At 36.9% G+C, this 16972-nt stretch overlaps 1 protein-coding gene across 5 annotated transcripts in view; it reads left to right on the top strand.

The window, feature by feature from the left end:
• LOC129764224 (protein amalgam-like) overlaps window positions 1-16972 on the top strand; it is a 238800-nt gene that overhangs the window by 202241 nt on the left and 19587 nt on the right. For 4 of the 5 annotated variants that reach the window (XM_055763087.1, XM_055763088.1, XM_055763089.1 and 1 more), the window contains 2 exons: window positions 7875-7972; window positions 16730-16875. In XM_055763087.1, the coding sequence (XP_055619062.1) occupies window positions 7875-7972; window positions 16730-16875 (244 nt within the window). The remainder of the gene's footprint in view (window positions 1-7874; window positions 7973-16729; window positions 16876-16972) is intronic. The other variant, XM_055763092.1, reaches the window with a different exon arrangement.

Genomic DNA, 16972 nt, shown 5'->3' with positions numbered 1-16972 from the left:
CAATAACGTACAAAATTATAGAACAACATTTACCTTCTTGGTGACTAAATAAACGAAATAAATTCTGTCCGGCAATCTCAATAACCGCGAAAAGAGTTGTATTGCTTCATTATGATCAAGTTTAGCGCGAATGCCATCTTTGTTGAAGGCAGTTTTGCGATTGGCCCGCGAATTTAAATAACTCACAACATTCCAGCACGACATTCACTATGGTTTAGCTCGATATTCCTCAAAATATTATGTGGCGCACAACCTTAACGCCTGTTTTGTCATAGCGTCAGTTCGATGCTTTGATGCAATGTCAAAGGCACCAACTAAGCCCTTATGACGACGGAAAACAAGCGATGTTTACTGCTTCGAATAAAGAAAAAGTGAGAAAATTTGCCTCAGCAGAGATTTATTATTCATACCCTAGCGCAGATATTCCTTTACTGCTACCTTCTTCTTTGTTTATATTTATTATAGCGGCTGCATAATTTGTACCACCAAACAATCGTCCATCATGGCATCAAAATATAAGGTGATTGTTGCATCGCAACAGGGCCAATGCACATGGTAGCAGATACAAATGGGGTTTCAGCATAGCGGAGACGTGCTATTTGAACATACGGGTTAGCACGCACGCACGCACACTAAGCCATATATCGATGGCTTGAAGCAACTAAATATACCCACACTTATCTCCGCTTTGCGCTCTTCTCAATAGAAACTCTTTCTATTAATATTTCTGGTCTCGATTAGCTTAGCCGTTATCCTTGGTGGAGATATTTTTGCTACTGTCATGCGAAACCAAATCACACACAAAATTCCTGAACAATTATTTTCTTGGTGAGCCGATGATAGCCTAGTTTGATGATTCATCACACAATTGTGTAGTTCAGAACCTTAATGGAATGGCGTCAGTTTGATGCAATGATTGCAATGCCCGAGACATCAGCGAATAAATAATTTGGTCACGTTTTCTCTATTTTTTAACCAAAAAATTCTCTATCTTTAACCATGTAAACAATAAAAAAACAAATACAATCAATAATTACGGAAATAAATCCAATTTTTTTGGATGTGCAATATTTTTTCAAGAAGTAGCTCAAAAGTTATGCATATAAAAAAAAATCATTTTTGGAAAAAGGGAAAAAATGGTTTTTTAGGCCACCCCAAAACGGAAATGAGTACTCTGATAAAAAATATGAGTCTAATATTTTACGAAAAGAAATAAAATCACTAATTTTAACGAAAATCTGAGAACCACTATATCGGTTTGGCATGCAATGACTGTATTTTTATGTTTATTATCTAATCTTCGAAAAGGTTTCTAATTAAGGAACTGCTTGGCCGTTTCTACGGTTGTGTCCCATTCACCCGAAACATGTTTACCCGAATGACATTCACCCGAAGGTAACAAATACCCGAGTGTGACATTTACCCGAATGGACATTTACCCGAATGCGACGAATACCCGAATGCAACAAATACCCGAATGCGACATTTACCCGAATGCAACATTCACCCGAATGTTATGTTTACCAGAATGAAGAAGGAAAAATTCCGACAAATCAGCTTATGAGTTTTGTCGAATCTCCTGTTACGAAGTTACGGAGTAAAATGAGAAATTGTAATGAGGAAACTCGAAAAAGATGTTGAAGACTTCGCTGTGATATTTTTAGAAATTAGTGTAGGCACAATTGACATGGCGTCGTCTTTCCTTTCCCTATTGCTTTTCAAGGATAAGAGATCATTAAGAAATGAGCATGGGTTGCGAAAATTAAGCAGGTAAGTTTAACAAAAAAAAATTAAAATGAAAATATGAAAAGAATAGATAAGAAAAAAAATGGTATTCACGTATTTAACACCGCAGGGCAATTTTTGACGTGGGACTACGTCTAACCGGAATATATGGGAGGTAAAATGAAAACCTAAACACAGGGCATGCAAGAAAAAAAATGAAAGATTGCGAATGCTTATAACTCGAACATTTCTTACTGGATCGGAAAGATGTTTGCATCAATTAATAGGGAATATTTCTACGCATCTATCGCAATTAATAAATTTGTTAATTTTCATCAGATAAACAATTAAATAACTGTAAAATGTTAGGCGTTATCTAAACTCCCTAGCTGCCTCGTTTTGATTGGCCCGATTTACGATTTCCCCAACACAGGCATCAAAGCCAAGCAGCCTCGGATAGATCGGCATTGCAAATACATGAAAGTAGGGGGACTTTTGTTCTCACGGGAACGCGTTCTCTAACACAGACTTCAAAACCAAGGTGCCTGGGGGAAATCGGCTTTGCAAATACATGTAAGCTGGGGGTATTTCTGTTCTGACTGAAATGTGTTTCCCTAACACAGACTTCTAATCCATGGAGCGTGGAGATATTGGCATTCTAAATCTAAAGCCTCTATAGTATAAAAAGTTGAAGTTGAAGTTGTTGATTCGTGCAAGCCGGAGGTTCTGCATGCTTTTTGCTCTCCGAAAAGTGTTTTCCTAACACGAAATTCAAAACACGGTACGGATATGCCTTCATATCTTCTGCTCACTGAATTTTTACGCATACCATTTGATGATTAGGTAAAATGTTGATAGCCATTTGCTGCGATAACGCCTATTGATTAAACAATATGCGTTCGACGTACATGTCAAAATCGAAACTGAGTGCCTGAAGTTCATCAAATCAAGCAATTCGCGGTTCGAGAAGTACGTACATTTGATAGATGCAAACTTCGGAGGGAAATTTAAAACGAAAAAATCGTTTTATAATTCTTCCGTTCACATATTTTGTCCTAGGCATCATACCAAACGTAAAAGGACTGTCATTAAACTTACTTGTAACGAAGAACATAATCTAATACAATGCATGAATTGATTGCTAATCTAAGGTAGTCCCACGTCAACTTTGCGGTTATATAATAGATATAACCCACCTTTTTTTATCATGAATTTACTATTTCGTGATGGAATTCATTCTGAGATCAATGTAATGGGGCCGAAATCCCCATTTAACGAGGCTAAGGTCGGCCGCCGACCCGCCGTCGGAAGCGGCGGCCTCTCGCAATCAAACCTGTATTCCACCGATTGCCCGGTTTGTTTGAAACATGGGAGACGATCCTTTAGTCAGGTCCGACCGAGCGTTAGGGCATTAGGTTTGCCCGGTTAATTATTCATGTCATGTATTTTGATTTCAGAAAAAAATTATTGCGAAAAAATAAATTCATAATCAAAATTGCACTTCGGTGCCATAATACATATGTACCAACATTGTCAGTTTTCTTTAAAGTAAACGGGCTGCGTCATCCATATGAATGGATGAACTTCATAATACGTTATAAATATATAATACGTTATATTCAACGCCCCTATTTCTCAAATTGCACTACCTACGAGAAATACTTTCTGAATGGAAATTAACGTACAAGATATTCCCCTTTATTCCGCGCGGCGAATGAGGTGAGATGGCTCAAATCACTGCATTCCTGCAGGCGAATGGCGTGACTATAGTTTGTCACTAGGTGAGATTTGAAGTCGTGTCCTCTTATGTTATCGACTCGGGTATCAAAAAGAAGTTGAAAAGTAATGTAGCTTCCACAATGAAGCGAGGAACTTTGCTATCTCACGTCACTCGCCGCGTAGAATAAGGGGGATTATCTTCATATAACACTCATCAGAAATAAATATGCAAACACTTCATGATAATAAAATTTGCGTATTATTCGAACATATCATTTTTTCAGGTAGGTATCGCATTCGGGCAGATGTTACATCTACTTTTTCATGTTTTCTTTGAAAAAATTACATTATTTCTTTTCTGGAATATGAGGCATTTTTATATGAAAAAAAATAATGTTTTCTTCGTAACATTTTTGTGTGTAAATTGTGTAAAATGTTTCCAAGTAGAAAAAAGTTAGCAGATTATGTTAATCGCTATAATTTATACATAAAAATGCTACGATTTAAACACTAAAAGTAATATTTCAAAGTAAAACATGAAAAAGTTGTTGAAAAACTTTTTCCTGTAAAAGTGGCCATCTTCCGATGTATAAATGACTTGTTTGAAATTATAAGGGCTAATCATATCTATTTTTTTAGAATTTTGAAAAAAAATATTTCCGAGAAAAATGAATTTAAATTTTCAAAATATTTTTTTTAATGTTTGATATTTTTTAATGAAAACATAAATTATTTCCTTCATTTCATTCTTTTATTAAAATTTTGTTGGTCTGATAGTTTTTGAAATTTTTAGTTTTTTTTTCTTTTTTTTTCGAAAAAAATCTAACTTAAATGCTATAAGATCCACAAAATTTGGTTGTGGGAAATTATTTGGTTTCCATTAAAAAATATCAAACAATTTTTTGAAAAAAAAATTAGTGGAAAAAATATTTTGAAAATTAAAATTCATTTTTCTCGAAAACATATGCCTTCAAAAATCTGAAAATAAATAGATATGAATAGCCCTTACAATTTTTTCAACAAGGCGTCCATATATCGAAAGATGGGCACCTTTATATGGAAAAAGTTTTTCTGCCAAGTACTTCTTCATGGTTTATTTGGAAAATTAATATTAATGTTAAACTCCTAACATTTTAATGTATAAATTATCGCAAATAACATCTTCCGAAAACTTTTTACTATCTAGAAACAGGTCAAAAACATGTCAAACTCGAGAATTTACACACAAATATCTGAGACGAACCAGCCCAGGATGCTGAAAGTCTCAAAAATAAAGAATTAAAAAAAAACACACACACAAATATGTTACGAGTAAATCATTTTTTTTCAGGAGTCTTCATACAAAAATGACTTATATTCCTGAAACTTTAAAAGATAGAAGGTTGACGTCTTCGACAAAAGTTCTCATTATAATAAGATCTAAAACTTTGTCTAATACGCTATATCGTTATCTTGACTTTAAACAAAATTAGGATTAATTGTGTTTTTTTCAAATAAAATATAAAAAAGTTGTTGTTGGAAAACTTTTTCCTTGTAAAATGTCCATCTTCCGATGTATGGACGATTTTTTGGAAAATATAACGGCATAATTTTGTTGTGAATTTTATAAAAATACAAGTTTTAATTTTTAAAATATTTTTTTTCAAGAAAAAAAAATTTTTTTTTGAATTTTTGAAATTTTTGTTTTGTATTTTATAAAAATTCAACTTTGCATCACTTTCCACATCTGATCATAATTTTGTAGATAGCATAGCTTCCTAGTTTTAAATATTTGTGAAAAAATTAAAAAAACTTTTTTTTTTGCCTTTTTCAAAAAGTAGTAATTTTTTTTTTTAATTTTAAGCATAAAAAATTGCTTAAATGACCCCAAGATGATGTAAACAGCTAGAATCTCTTTGATCCCGATACCTCAAGAACCACATTAATTAAAAGGATGGTATCGAACACACGACCGCGTTATTACCGTTGAACTACGATTTTTTGTCGTAGAGCTACGTCTTTCAGGAAGGGTGCCAAATCAGACAACAGGTCACGTTTTTATGAAATAAAGTTAACGTTAATAACCATTTTCACTGTGAACGAATTCTCATGATATGCATACCAATCGAATCGGAAATTCTCTAAGATTTGTTTGATATGCTATACTTTACAAATCGCTAATCTCTAAACGGTTTAAATTCATGAAAACTGGAAGAACTTTTGTTTTTCCCATACATTTGTTCTGCCGGTTTGGACCCGTATTTCGAATGCTCATAACTCGAACATTTCTTAACAGATCGGAAAGATGTTTGCAGCAATTGATAGGAAATATTTCTACGCGTCTATCACAATTAATAAAATATTATTTTTCATGAGATGAACGATTGAATAACTGTAAAATGTCAAGCGTTATTTAAACGCCCTAACTGGCAAGTTTTGATTGGCCCAATTTACGGTTTCCCCAACACAGACTTTAAAATCGATGTACCTGGGGAAATCCGCTCTGTAAATATACATGCAGGTCGGGGGTGTTTTTTGTTGTTGAGTACTTTTGTACTCGCTTGTCGTTGTGCAGACCGGAAAATGTTTGCCTAAAACGTTCTTTTAAACTGAGAAGCCTGGGAAAATCGTCATTTCAGATACTAGAGGTGACTTTCGCGACTTTCGCGGTTCGAGAACTACGTAAACATGAGATGTGCAATAATGTCAAAGGAAAATACAAAAATACAAAAAATACAATGATCATTTGACAATGCTTCCGTTCACATATTGGTTGGATATTGGTTGTCCTAGGCATCATTACAATTTTTTTCTAAACGGTTCACCATAACTTTTGATATAATCTCTGAAAGAAAAGAAATTTAATAACTTGTTTTTGGTGAACGTGATGCATGTTTTTTTTTCGCAACTCTTTCGTGGCATTTGAAAAGCTATTCTGTAGATCCGGAAATTAGTCTATCAGCCGTAACATGCTTGCTGTCTATGGCGAGACTGAAATAGAAATCCATCTTACATTTTTTTAATACGATAAATACGACTTTTATATGAATTTTGTTTGCTGATGAAGATCGAGAATCTGTTGGGTGTTTTGGAAATGCGTTTTCTAGCAAAATCGGCAAAAAGTCAATGCTGACTCTAGAAGGTGTACATTGATACCAATTAAAAAAGAATGTGGGCCTAAAATTTTCCGTGAACGAATAAATAAATTTGATTTAAGCCGAAAAGGAGCAACTTTTTGATCTATACTTTGTATTTTGTTGTATTTTGAATCAGATCACGTGATTCGGAAACTTTGTTTGAGAGGATGGTTAATCTGATTTCACTAAAAGTATCTTTTCCAATTGTGTCATTATAAGGACACTAGTGGCTATCATCTATACTGTCATCTTGGAATGTTTCCTGTTTCCGATGCGTACCGAGCGAATCGTTACATTTTTCCAAGAACCGGTATCACATTTTATCATCATCGCCCAGCCTAACCGCAAACAGAATAAATATTTGATTGACTAAACACGTGCTCAAGAAGAGCTCTAACAAACAAACAAAAAACTTTTACCCGAGCCCTGATTCCAATAACTTCTGACAATGATAAAGGATGATTCGGGAAAACTCACTCAAATTTATAATCTTTTTTGTTGTTCTTACCGCTGCTCCCTCTATCTCTCTCCGTTCCCCGTTTTGTTTCGAGCACATTGAAAGCCTCCAATCGGAGCCTTCGCTTTATTACCTCGAAAAAGTTGAGCAATGACTGTCAGAAAGCCAGAAACGCTTTTGAGAAGGGTTCGCCAAGTCGTTCTTCTGTCGGAGCGAATCCAAGTCAAGCACTTCAAAAATTCAAATCAGACCCGAAGCAGAAGCCGGGCCCTATGTTCGGGACAAGGAAACTGTGCCTTTTTCGTCTGCTCTTTTTTTTTTTGCTCCCACGATGCGCAACAAGTCACTGGGTTGGATTAAGAAGATTTTCCCAGAAATGAAACTCATTCCCTGTTCCTTCCCCCGACTCGACCGATAGACATGAGGGCGGTGAAAGTAGTGATGTCTGCGTGAATTTCTGTTTATTGTTGCTTTTCCATCATAATTTGCGTACGGGGTTTTCCCGTTTTTCGTCCCTTCGTCCAATCACGGACATTTTTCGTTTGATACGAAAAAGACTCGGTCCGTCCGCCCCGTGGGCGTTAGAAAATTCGAATTTTGCCCTTTTACGGATTACTGATTTTGTTAAGTGTTCGAACAGTGGAATGAGATTTGTGATTAAAATGATTGCCTTTTTTTGTGTGCATGCGGTGGAGCTGCTGACCTTTCAGCCAGGAGCTTGAAACGGTTTTGTTTGGTTCTGTTATGTGGGTTTTGAAGTGGGGAAGAAAAATGAATCAAACATTCGTAAACGTCGTTTGATGTAATGTTAATCGTAATGAGTTTTTTGAATTGGATTTTTTTGTGATACTTTGCAGCCCCACCGGAAATAACTGTGGAGAAAACTTGGGTTCACGCCGGAGAAGGATACGAGACGCAACTTGTTTGTACCGTACACGGAGATTCCACCCCGGAGGTAAGTTTGTATGATGTCACAATAATATATTACGCTTTTTGCTAGTTTTCGCAAGAATCAAACAAAGGTTTATTTATTATTTCGAAAGCATGGCTCGATAATTTACTTGTTTTTGATACTGTGTGGAGAGTGAACAATCTCATAGAGTTCAACATGTTCTCTCCAGTTGAATCTGCTCCCATCAACAGCCGAATAATGAGATTAGAGCATTCCCATCTATCTCTGCCAAGGAATTTCCATTATAACCGTATCTTGCCAAAAGTGGCATCCGAAGCTTCCCAAATCAGAAGAACAAACATACTTTCAAACTGTATCTTTTCTTCGCTCTGGTTGGCATTGGTTACTACATTCCAAGCGAAGAGAATGGATGCTGTACCTCCCCCTTCCCCTACCGGAGAAAACAAGTGGCAGCACAACATATATTCTCGTATATAGCTCGTATATAGCTTTCAGCTGTACCGGAAGTATTGGATGGCAAGGTGTGTTGTGGTTTTCCCGAGGAAGCGAAAATGAACGACCACTGTCCCGAGGGGCTGGTCGATTTGAGGAGGCGACTCTTGTTTTGACAAAACAATGAACAGTTTCAAATTCCCATTACATAAAACTAAATTGCGCGAATTCAGCAACAACTACCGTTTCAATTAACCTGAAAGATCGTCATTACCTCTCCCCTTGGTAACTAACTAACCTACAATGGGGCAGTAAATTGTATGAGCAAGCCAAGCTAACACGGAAACAAACACGAAGCATTAATCAATCCGTATCGACAGTTTGAGGAACTGGGAAAACAAAACATACATACAAATTGTTTGCCCCAACTGCCCTGGGAAAAGTTTGAATGATTTCCACTCGAGCTCTCGCCTTTCGCCCTTCGTTTGTTTATTTTTCATTTGATATATTCATCGGGCAAAGGAAGGGTAAAGACAATTGAGCTGGTGTGATGGTTAACATATTTGTTTTTGAGCAGGTCCAGGCGTTACGAATGACATCAACTTGACTCACCAACTTAGACCACTTTGCAAGTTTTGGCAACGTATTATTCGAACGAAGATGATTTGAAGCTCCCAAAAATTACGGTTTTTATATAAATACTAGCTGACCCGGCAAACGTTGTTCTGCCATATAAATTACTTCTAGTGAATATTTTGACTGTTGAATAAAAAATAACTGATGTATTGCAATACATGTGTGTTCAAATGTTTCAACGATCTATAAAATTAATTGATTAAAGTCTGCTTCATTTAATATTGGAACACAAACAATTGCGTGTAGTTCAGTCATTTATTAACGAATTCATAATTTGTTTTTCATACAAATGTAGCATTTTCTTTACTCTTTCATAAAAAAAAATTAAAAAAATTATTCATTGCTGTTTCGAAGAAATTCTCGTACTTTTCCCGTAATACGGCACATTAGGCGGCGCACATCCTTTTCGTCCACCGTTTTGGCGATTTGATTCCACCAGTTCTTCATTTGAGTCATGTTCGTAACAAGTTTTCCCTTTGCCTTAAGCCTCCGCTTCGTGATTGCCAAGTATTTCTCTATCGGCCGGAACTGGGGGCAGTTTGGGGGGTTGAGGTCCTTCGGTATTACGCTGACCCCGTTCGTTGCGTACCATTCCATAACCGTTTTGCTGTAATGGCAGCTTGCGAGGTCCGGCCAAAACATTACTGGACGGTCGTGGGCACGAATAAACGGCAGAATCCGTTTCTGTAGGTACTCTTTTTTGTAGACTTCTGATGTCATTGTCTTGTCAGTGAGAAAGACTTTGGTTTTCTGTCCACAACTGCATATCCCTTGCCAAATCATGTACTTGCGGGCGAATTTATCCGCAAACACGAACTCAAATTTTGCAGGTACATCCCCCCGAGCCGTCGCCAAATAAAATTTTTGACCTGGGATTTGCCCAAAGTCCGCCTTCACGTAGGTCTCATCGTCCATCAGAATACATCCGTCGAACTTGGTCCGCACTTGGTCGTACAGCTTTCGAGCACGGATTCTGGCCACATTGTTCTGCTTCAGCGTCCGATTTGGCTGTTTGCTGGCTCGGAATGACCTTATTCCTTCCCGGAGACGAATTCGTCGCACCGTACTGTGAGCGGCCTGGAGCTTATTGGCCAAATCGCGGTCTGAAAGATTGGGATTCCTCTTGACGGCCTTGATGACTTTCCCACGCAGTTTCCGGTCGACAGTTCCACTCCGACGCTTCGAATGCGGCTTCCGAGCCGTCGTCAATGTTTCCTTGTACTGCTTGATAACACGCCATACGGTATTTCTGGGCATTTTAAGCTGTTTAGCTAGCTTAGATGCCGACAACAATGGATTTTCAAGAAAACTGTGCACAAAAAAACTGAGCTGTCAAAAAAGTCCTGCGGTATTTCCACGAGGTGTCGTTGTAAGCGCGTAGGTCTAGTTGTATTCATTGTATCGAGTCATACTACAGCTTGTTGGTATTTGTACAGGTATTTTTTCGCGCTATAATATAGTCCTTGACAGTGTTTTGTTTGGTTAAGTCGTTCGTGAGTTATAGTGTCGCAAATATTGAGCAAAATAAAGAGAAAATCCGACATATTTTACAGTACTACTATGACAAAGGCAAAAATACATCTCAAGCTACCAATAAAATTTGTGCAGTTTATGGACCCGATACAGTTTCCATTTCCACCGCACAACGATGGTTTCAACGTTTTCGTTCTGGTGTAGAGGTCGTCGAAGATGCGCCACGCTCCGGAAGGCCTGTCGTCGAAAATTGCGACAAAATCGCTGAATTAGCCGAGAAAGACCGGCATAGTAGCAGCCGTAGCATCGGCCAAGAGCTGGGGATAAGTTTTCAAACTGTTATTAACTCGCTCGATGTATGGGTACCACACACGTTGACGCAAAAAACATCTTTCACCGTATCGACGCATGTGAAACGCTGCTGAATCACAACAAAATCGACCCGTTTCTGAAGCGGATGGTGACTGGCGATGAAAAGTGGGTCACTTACGACAACGTGAAGCGCAAACGGTCGTGGTCGAAGCCCGCTGAAGCGGCTCAGATGGTGGCCAAGCGCTCATTACCGGCCAGGAAGGTTCTGCTGTGTGTTTGGTGGGATTGTCAAGGAATAATCTATTATGAGCTGCTTCCCTATGACCAAACGCTCAATTCGGACCTGTACTGCCAACAACTGGACCGCTTGAAGGTAGCACTCATGAAGAAGAGGCCATCTTTGATAAACAGAGGCCGCATTGTCTTCCATCAGGACAACGCCAGGCCACACACTTCTTTGCTGACGCGCCAGAAGCTCCGGGAGCTCGGATGGGAGGTTCTTTTGCATTCGCCGTATAGTCCGGACCTTGCACCAAGTGACTACCACCTGTTTTTGTCCATGGCGAACGAGCTAGGTAGTCAGAAGTTAGCCACAAAAGAGGCCTGTGAAAATTGGCTATCCGAGTTTTTTGCCAATAAGGAAGCGAGTTTCTATAACAGGGGTATTATGAAGTTGGCATCTCGTTGGGAACAAGTCATCGAACAAAACGGCGCATATTGGACTTAAAACAGATGATTGTAACTAATTTTATGAACAAATGAAAATTCAAAAAAAATACCGCAGGACTTTTTTGACAGCCTAATATACAGACTCGATTATGTGTGATTCGATTATATTCGGTTATATAAAATGTTTTTTTTTTTATATTTTAAATATGGCTATTTCAGGAAGAAATGTAACCTTTCAACGTAAGGGTGAAGTTTAAGTGTCTATTACATGTACAGTGGGGTAAAGATCGTGATTTTTGAAGATTTTGCTTGAATTTTCACCAGGAATTGTTTATATCGATACTGCAGCCAAATTAAGAAAGATAGAAGTTGTGCGTCAAAGAACAAATTGTGGAGCGGTTAAAGAACTTCATTTTAATTGATAGAAACAATCTAGTTTAATATAATTTTATAGGATAAAATTAATAATAACACATTAAAAATTATTAACTTTTAAGTGTTTCACTTCCAAAATTAAAATTCACTAATTGACTTGTTCCACTACTATATCCTGTACGAAGTTGTCTCATCTTTCAAATGAAAGCATCAGGATTGTCTTCCGTAGCGTACTTTTTCATGTAGAGCCAGTTTGAAGCAACACAGTTCGGAACAAAAAAAAAGTTCTGTAACTCTGTCATTGTTGAAATTCGAACATATGCAATGAGGATTTTTTTCATCAAATATGATCGTCTATCACCTCCTGTGAGAATCTAGATATATATTTTTTTTCATGTGAGAAAGATGTTTTCTGACTTTAGGGGATGAATCAAAAATCAAATTCCTCTTTTATTTTCAAAAAACGATAAATACATGCAAAAAAAACAGATAAAGAAAAAAAAATGTTTTGACTCGATTATCCGGAGGATTCGATTATCCGGAGTGAAAAAAAAATCAACACTCCGGACTATCGAGTCCGACCTGTATTAGACATTTTTACACAGCATGGTCGTCCCGATCCGAAAATATTTTCAATTCTATTTTTACTCCGCACGGTCGTCCCGATCCGCATTTCTTTCCGTTTTTTTTTTTGTATCCATACGGTGGTCCCGAGCCGTATTCGTTGAGGGCCCTGAGTTATGAACTCATGATCATTTGCTTAGTAGCTTTAAAATAAAGTGGTACAGTAGATCGGGTCAGGAGATGTTGTGTACGTCAGTTTGGAAAAAGTAGTTTCGAGAAAAGCGCGTTAATCGTTTTGAATCAAATACGCACTAGATTAGATACCGCGGCACTCAAACTTAGAAAGTCATTAGAAATTCGAAAAATCTTTCGAAAAACTTTAATTTTCTCATACATACAAAAACGAAGTAAGAAAAACATAACGTTCCGCACAATGAAGCTTGGTTTTAATTGGAGTGCTATATTTTTCAGGGTCAAAGCCACAGAAGAATGTGATGTGGTATATCAGCTATAGTAAACAGAACAATGTAAGTCGTTATCCACCTATGACCACTTTGCCCCCAAACATCAAAGTAATTTCTTTGCTAATTAATCGTTGAGATTAAACAAAATATCTGTTCTTCTCTTCTAAAATATGTGAACAGTCGTCTAAACTGATGATTTGTCCAATATATCGGATTGAACAAACTAAATTTCACGAGAAATACCTTAGATACCATGCGCACAGAACTACGGCCGAATGGCTATCGAGAGAGCAATTCCTGTTTTTATTTATATTTTGACATGCGACAGCTCTACTGAAGTACAGGGTGTTCCAAAAGTCATTAAATTCTTCAAACAAAAGTTGACTATCAATACTGTATCCATAGTCAATAGTTATACTACAAAACAAGCAGATGACCAGCAGATGAATGACATAAGCGCCATTTCTACTACGATGTGACGATGTGATACGATCTGATTTTTGATCTAATTTAACGGCATTGGATGAACATGATGGGATAGTAAATTTCACATAACAACATATTTCGTAGTGGACGTTTAGCATGATGAAAGTCCCATGTCTTCTTTCTTGTAAGAAACCACTCTTTCGGAAAGCTCATCAGATGTTTTAATGAAAAACAGTCCATACTCACGCAAGGCTACGTTTGTGATAACAATGTTGTTTTAGAGCTGCAAACCATTCATTCAGAATTGCCAAAATACCGACCATTTTTGTTAAAAAAGAGTTATTTTTCATGAAAAATCGCTGTTCGGAAGCTCATAAAATATCGATATCAAAATACGGTTATGTGACGCTTTAGATAATTCATTTTTACATGCTGATAATAAATTACAGCCAAAACGGTGGAGTAGATCCTGAGATTTCGATACCACCGTTTGAAAAACATGTTTTCGAGAAAAACGCGTTTGAAAATTCGTACAGCAACACTATATCCCTTGAGGTAACCTCATAAATTTGGCTGCTTTGGCGAACTTTCCAACGAAATAAAATATCGATAAATCCTATTGAGACAATATTTCTGGATTGCCAAAAATACAAAAAAAAACAAAAAATCGATTTTTCCCAAAGAGACAATTTATCCTAGATTGATGTATATTTTTGTTATCATATATTGCACTTGAAAATTGCAACTAAATATTTAATCTTCCCAATAGTGTCGTTTATCTTCGTAATGTCGTAATGAACAAAGCTCAATGATGGTGTTTTCTTTCCTCGACTGTTCAGTTCCTATTTCGGAGTTCCTAAAGGTAGCATCATGATTTAAAGCTGTACATTGTGGTCAACAGCATAGAAGATTGTGGTGAATTTAAAAAATATGATCAATGAACTTGTAGCATGGTGTCGAGTAATCAGGATGCAAATCAGAATTTCGAAATACTTCTTCGTCATCTTTGTCCGTAAGATAAACTTTTTATCGTTACATTACACTGTTGGAGTGAAGCGATAAGCCGCGCTCAAAAATTTCGAGATTTTTGTGTTACTATTGATACTAGAGATGGGCAAACTGTTCATGAACGGTACGAACGAACTAGTTCGCCGAAAAGAGTGAACGAACGGTCGTCCTTTTTCAAAGAACGGTAGTTCTCCCCACGAACTGATTGCGAGCGAACGGTTTGTGAACGAACTGATTCCGAAAGAACGGTTTGCGAGTGAACTGTTTGAGAGTGAACTGATGGAGAGTGAACTGCTTGTGAACGAACTGGTTCAGAACGAACTGTTTGCGAGTGAACTGTATGGGAATGAACTGATTGAGAGTGAACTGTTTGGGAACGAACTGTTTGAGAACGAAGTGTTTGCGGGCGCACAGTTTGCGAACGAACTATATTGTCATGATGAGCAAAATGCATCTAACGCAGGGTTTTTTTAATGTATTTGTTAATGTATACTCAATTTTGTGTTAAAAATTGAATTAGATTTTCGTAGTTTTAAAAGCAAAACTATATATTTTCAATTACATGTATTCTATCAATTCCGCGTAACATTCATATATTTCCTGATTATCAGAAAAAAAAAACTGGGGGAAGCTGGGGCGATTCATGGATTAGGTAAACTCAAAATCTTATAGTGAGAGCAAAGCTTTTTCGTTGCTTTCAATTCATTGTTTGGCCTATTGCGTATACATGTTATCGTGATTATTTGTATGATTGATTGTTAGTGAAAATCACTGCTGATTTTTTCCCCTGAATGAACATTATGAAATATGATCTCACATGGAACCTGTGTGTTGTCCAAAAAGAGAATATGAAAAATTGCACATATTTTGTGCACATCAAATTATTACATAAACTTTTATCGACCGATAAACATATTTTCACATACAGTTTGCGACTTTGAATGAAGAAACAGCTTATCTTTCCCCACTAACTTTCAAAAATATAAATCCCATACGTACAATATACAATCCAACGATATCAATTAATAGCGGTCTATTGATGTTGGGTTCCAGCTAACATTCTATGTTGTTCTTAATTGACGAATTTACGCAAAGCTGAATCAGCTCATGCGACATCTACATTAGAGCTCAGAACCACAAAAGTGAGGGTGTTTGTTTATTTTACGCACTGAAAAGCAAGATTCGGTGGTGATTATTCATTTTATTTCAATTTAGATTCACTTCAGCCATTGAATGTCGTCAGTATATGGTAAGAAAGTTGGAGTTTTGTATATTTACGATGGTTTCAACACGCGATTTGACCAAAGTCATAGATAATCTTCGAAAATTGTATGTTTGATAATGCATATCGGTTATTGATACTACGGATAATTGCGATGAAATCGATATTATATCAAATTGGCTGATATCATTGATTATGTAGGGGCCAATACTAGAAGACTTTGCAGTATTTTTAGCGCAATACACTCTATTAATCGTTAACTTAGTTGAAAAAAATTAAAGTTACAATACTCATAACAAGCCATTCCTCGTAATACACATAGCACATTGTAAAATGATGATTTTCTAACCTTTTCAGCGGGGAAAGAATACATGAAACCGGGAAATTTGAAGATAAATTCTGATTTTTCTAGAAAATTTGAACGAATTTCATACCAAAAAAATAAAACATCCTCATTTTACTCGCTGCGCCATCTGGTTGTCAAATCCAACATAAATTCGTCAATACCGCTGAACGAAAGAGCGAAAGAACGGTTCAAAAGAACTGATTCACTTAGATGAACGGTTAATGAGTGAACCGTTCATCAAAGTGAACTGTTTTGCCCATCTCTAATTGATACAGCTCTTTCGTACAGGAAGTCGGATATCAGGAAACAGTCCAGCATCGTAATATCACATGGCCGCTAATTGATATCAGCATATTTCGAAATTACTCGATTCGCGGAATTTTCGCACAATGTGAAATGCAAAATGTAGTCTCGTTGATTTTTTTTTTTTTTGTAAAATAGTTTGACAAATCTTACAGATAATCCATATTCTGAAACTAATCGAATCACAAGTGTATGACATCCAAGTTCAACGGTTATTATTAAAACAGGATTATTTTAGACGACGAAAACTTTCAAATGAAAATACAATAAATGGGTACAATAATTTTCCTGTCAGAGATTGTCTAATTATTTCTACACTTTGAAAAAAAGGTGAAATCAATTCCTGATCAACCATACCATATTTGTCCGAACAACTACACGTTTCCCATCTTATAGTAATATGTATCTTGTTCAACCCAATCTCTTTTGTCCTAATTTGGGTGAGTTAATTTGTTACAACCTTGGGTTTATTTTTCTTCCTATATTAAAGTCGAACAAGAGCACACTCAATAACAACTGTTCCGAACTGTTTGAGCATTCCCACCCTGAATAACAATATTATCTCAAAGTTCGTGCATTTGCACCATTTGCAGATGATGTGGTACCAGGACTCGTTTCTGCTCCACCCGAACGACCGACGGACGATGGATACCCGAGGAGATAACCACTACCTGACGATACGGAATGTGCGCCCGTCTGATTTTGGCAATTACAGGTAAGGGTTTTTCCTTTTATTTTTTTTTTGTTTTGTTTTTGCTGCTCCTCTTGCCTGCGCTGCGGAACGAACTAATGAGATGATAATTTCGCTTCTT

Source organism: Toxorhynchites rutilus, chromosome 2 (genome assembly GCF_029784135.1).
Source record: "Toxorhynchites rutilus septentrionalis strain SRP chromosome 2, ASM2978413v1, whole genome shotgun sequence".
NCBI lineage: Eukaryota > Metazoa > Arthropoda > Insecta > Diptera > Culicidae > Toxorhynchites > Toxorhynchites rutilus.
Note: the sequence above shows the minus strand (reverse complement) of the source record. Positions and strands in the feature narration are given on the sequence as shown.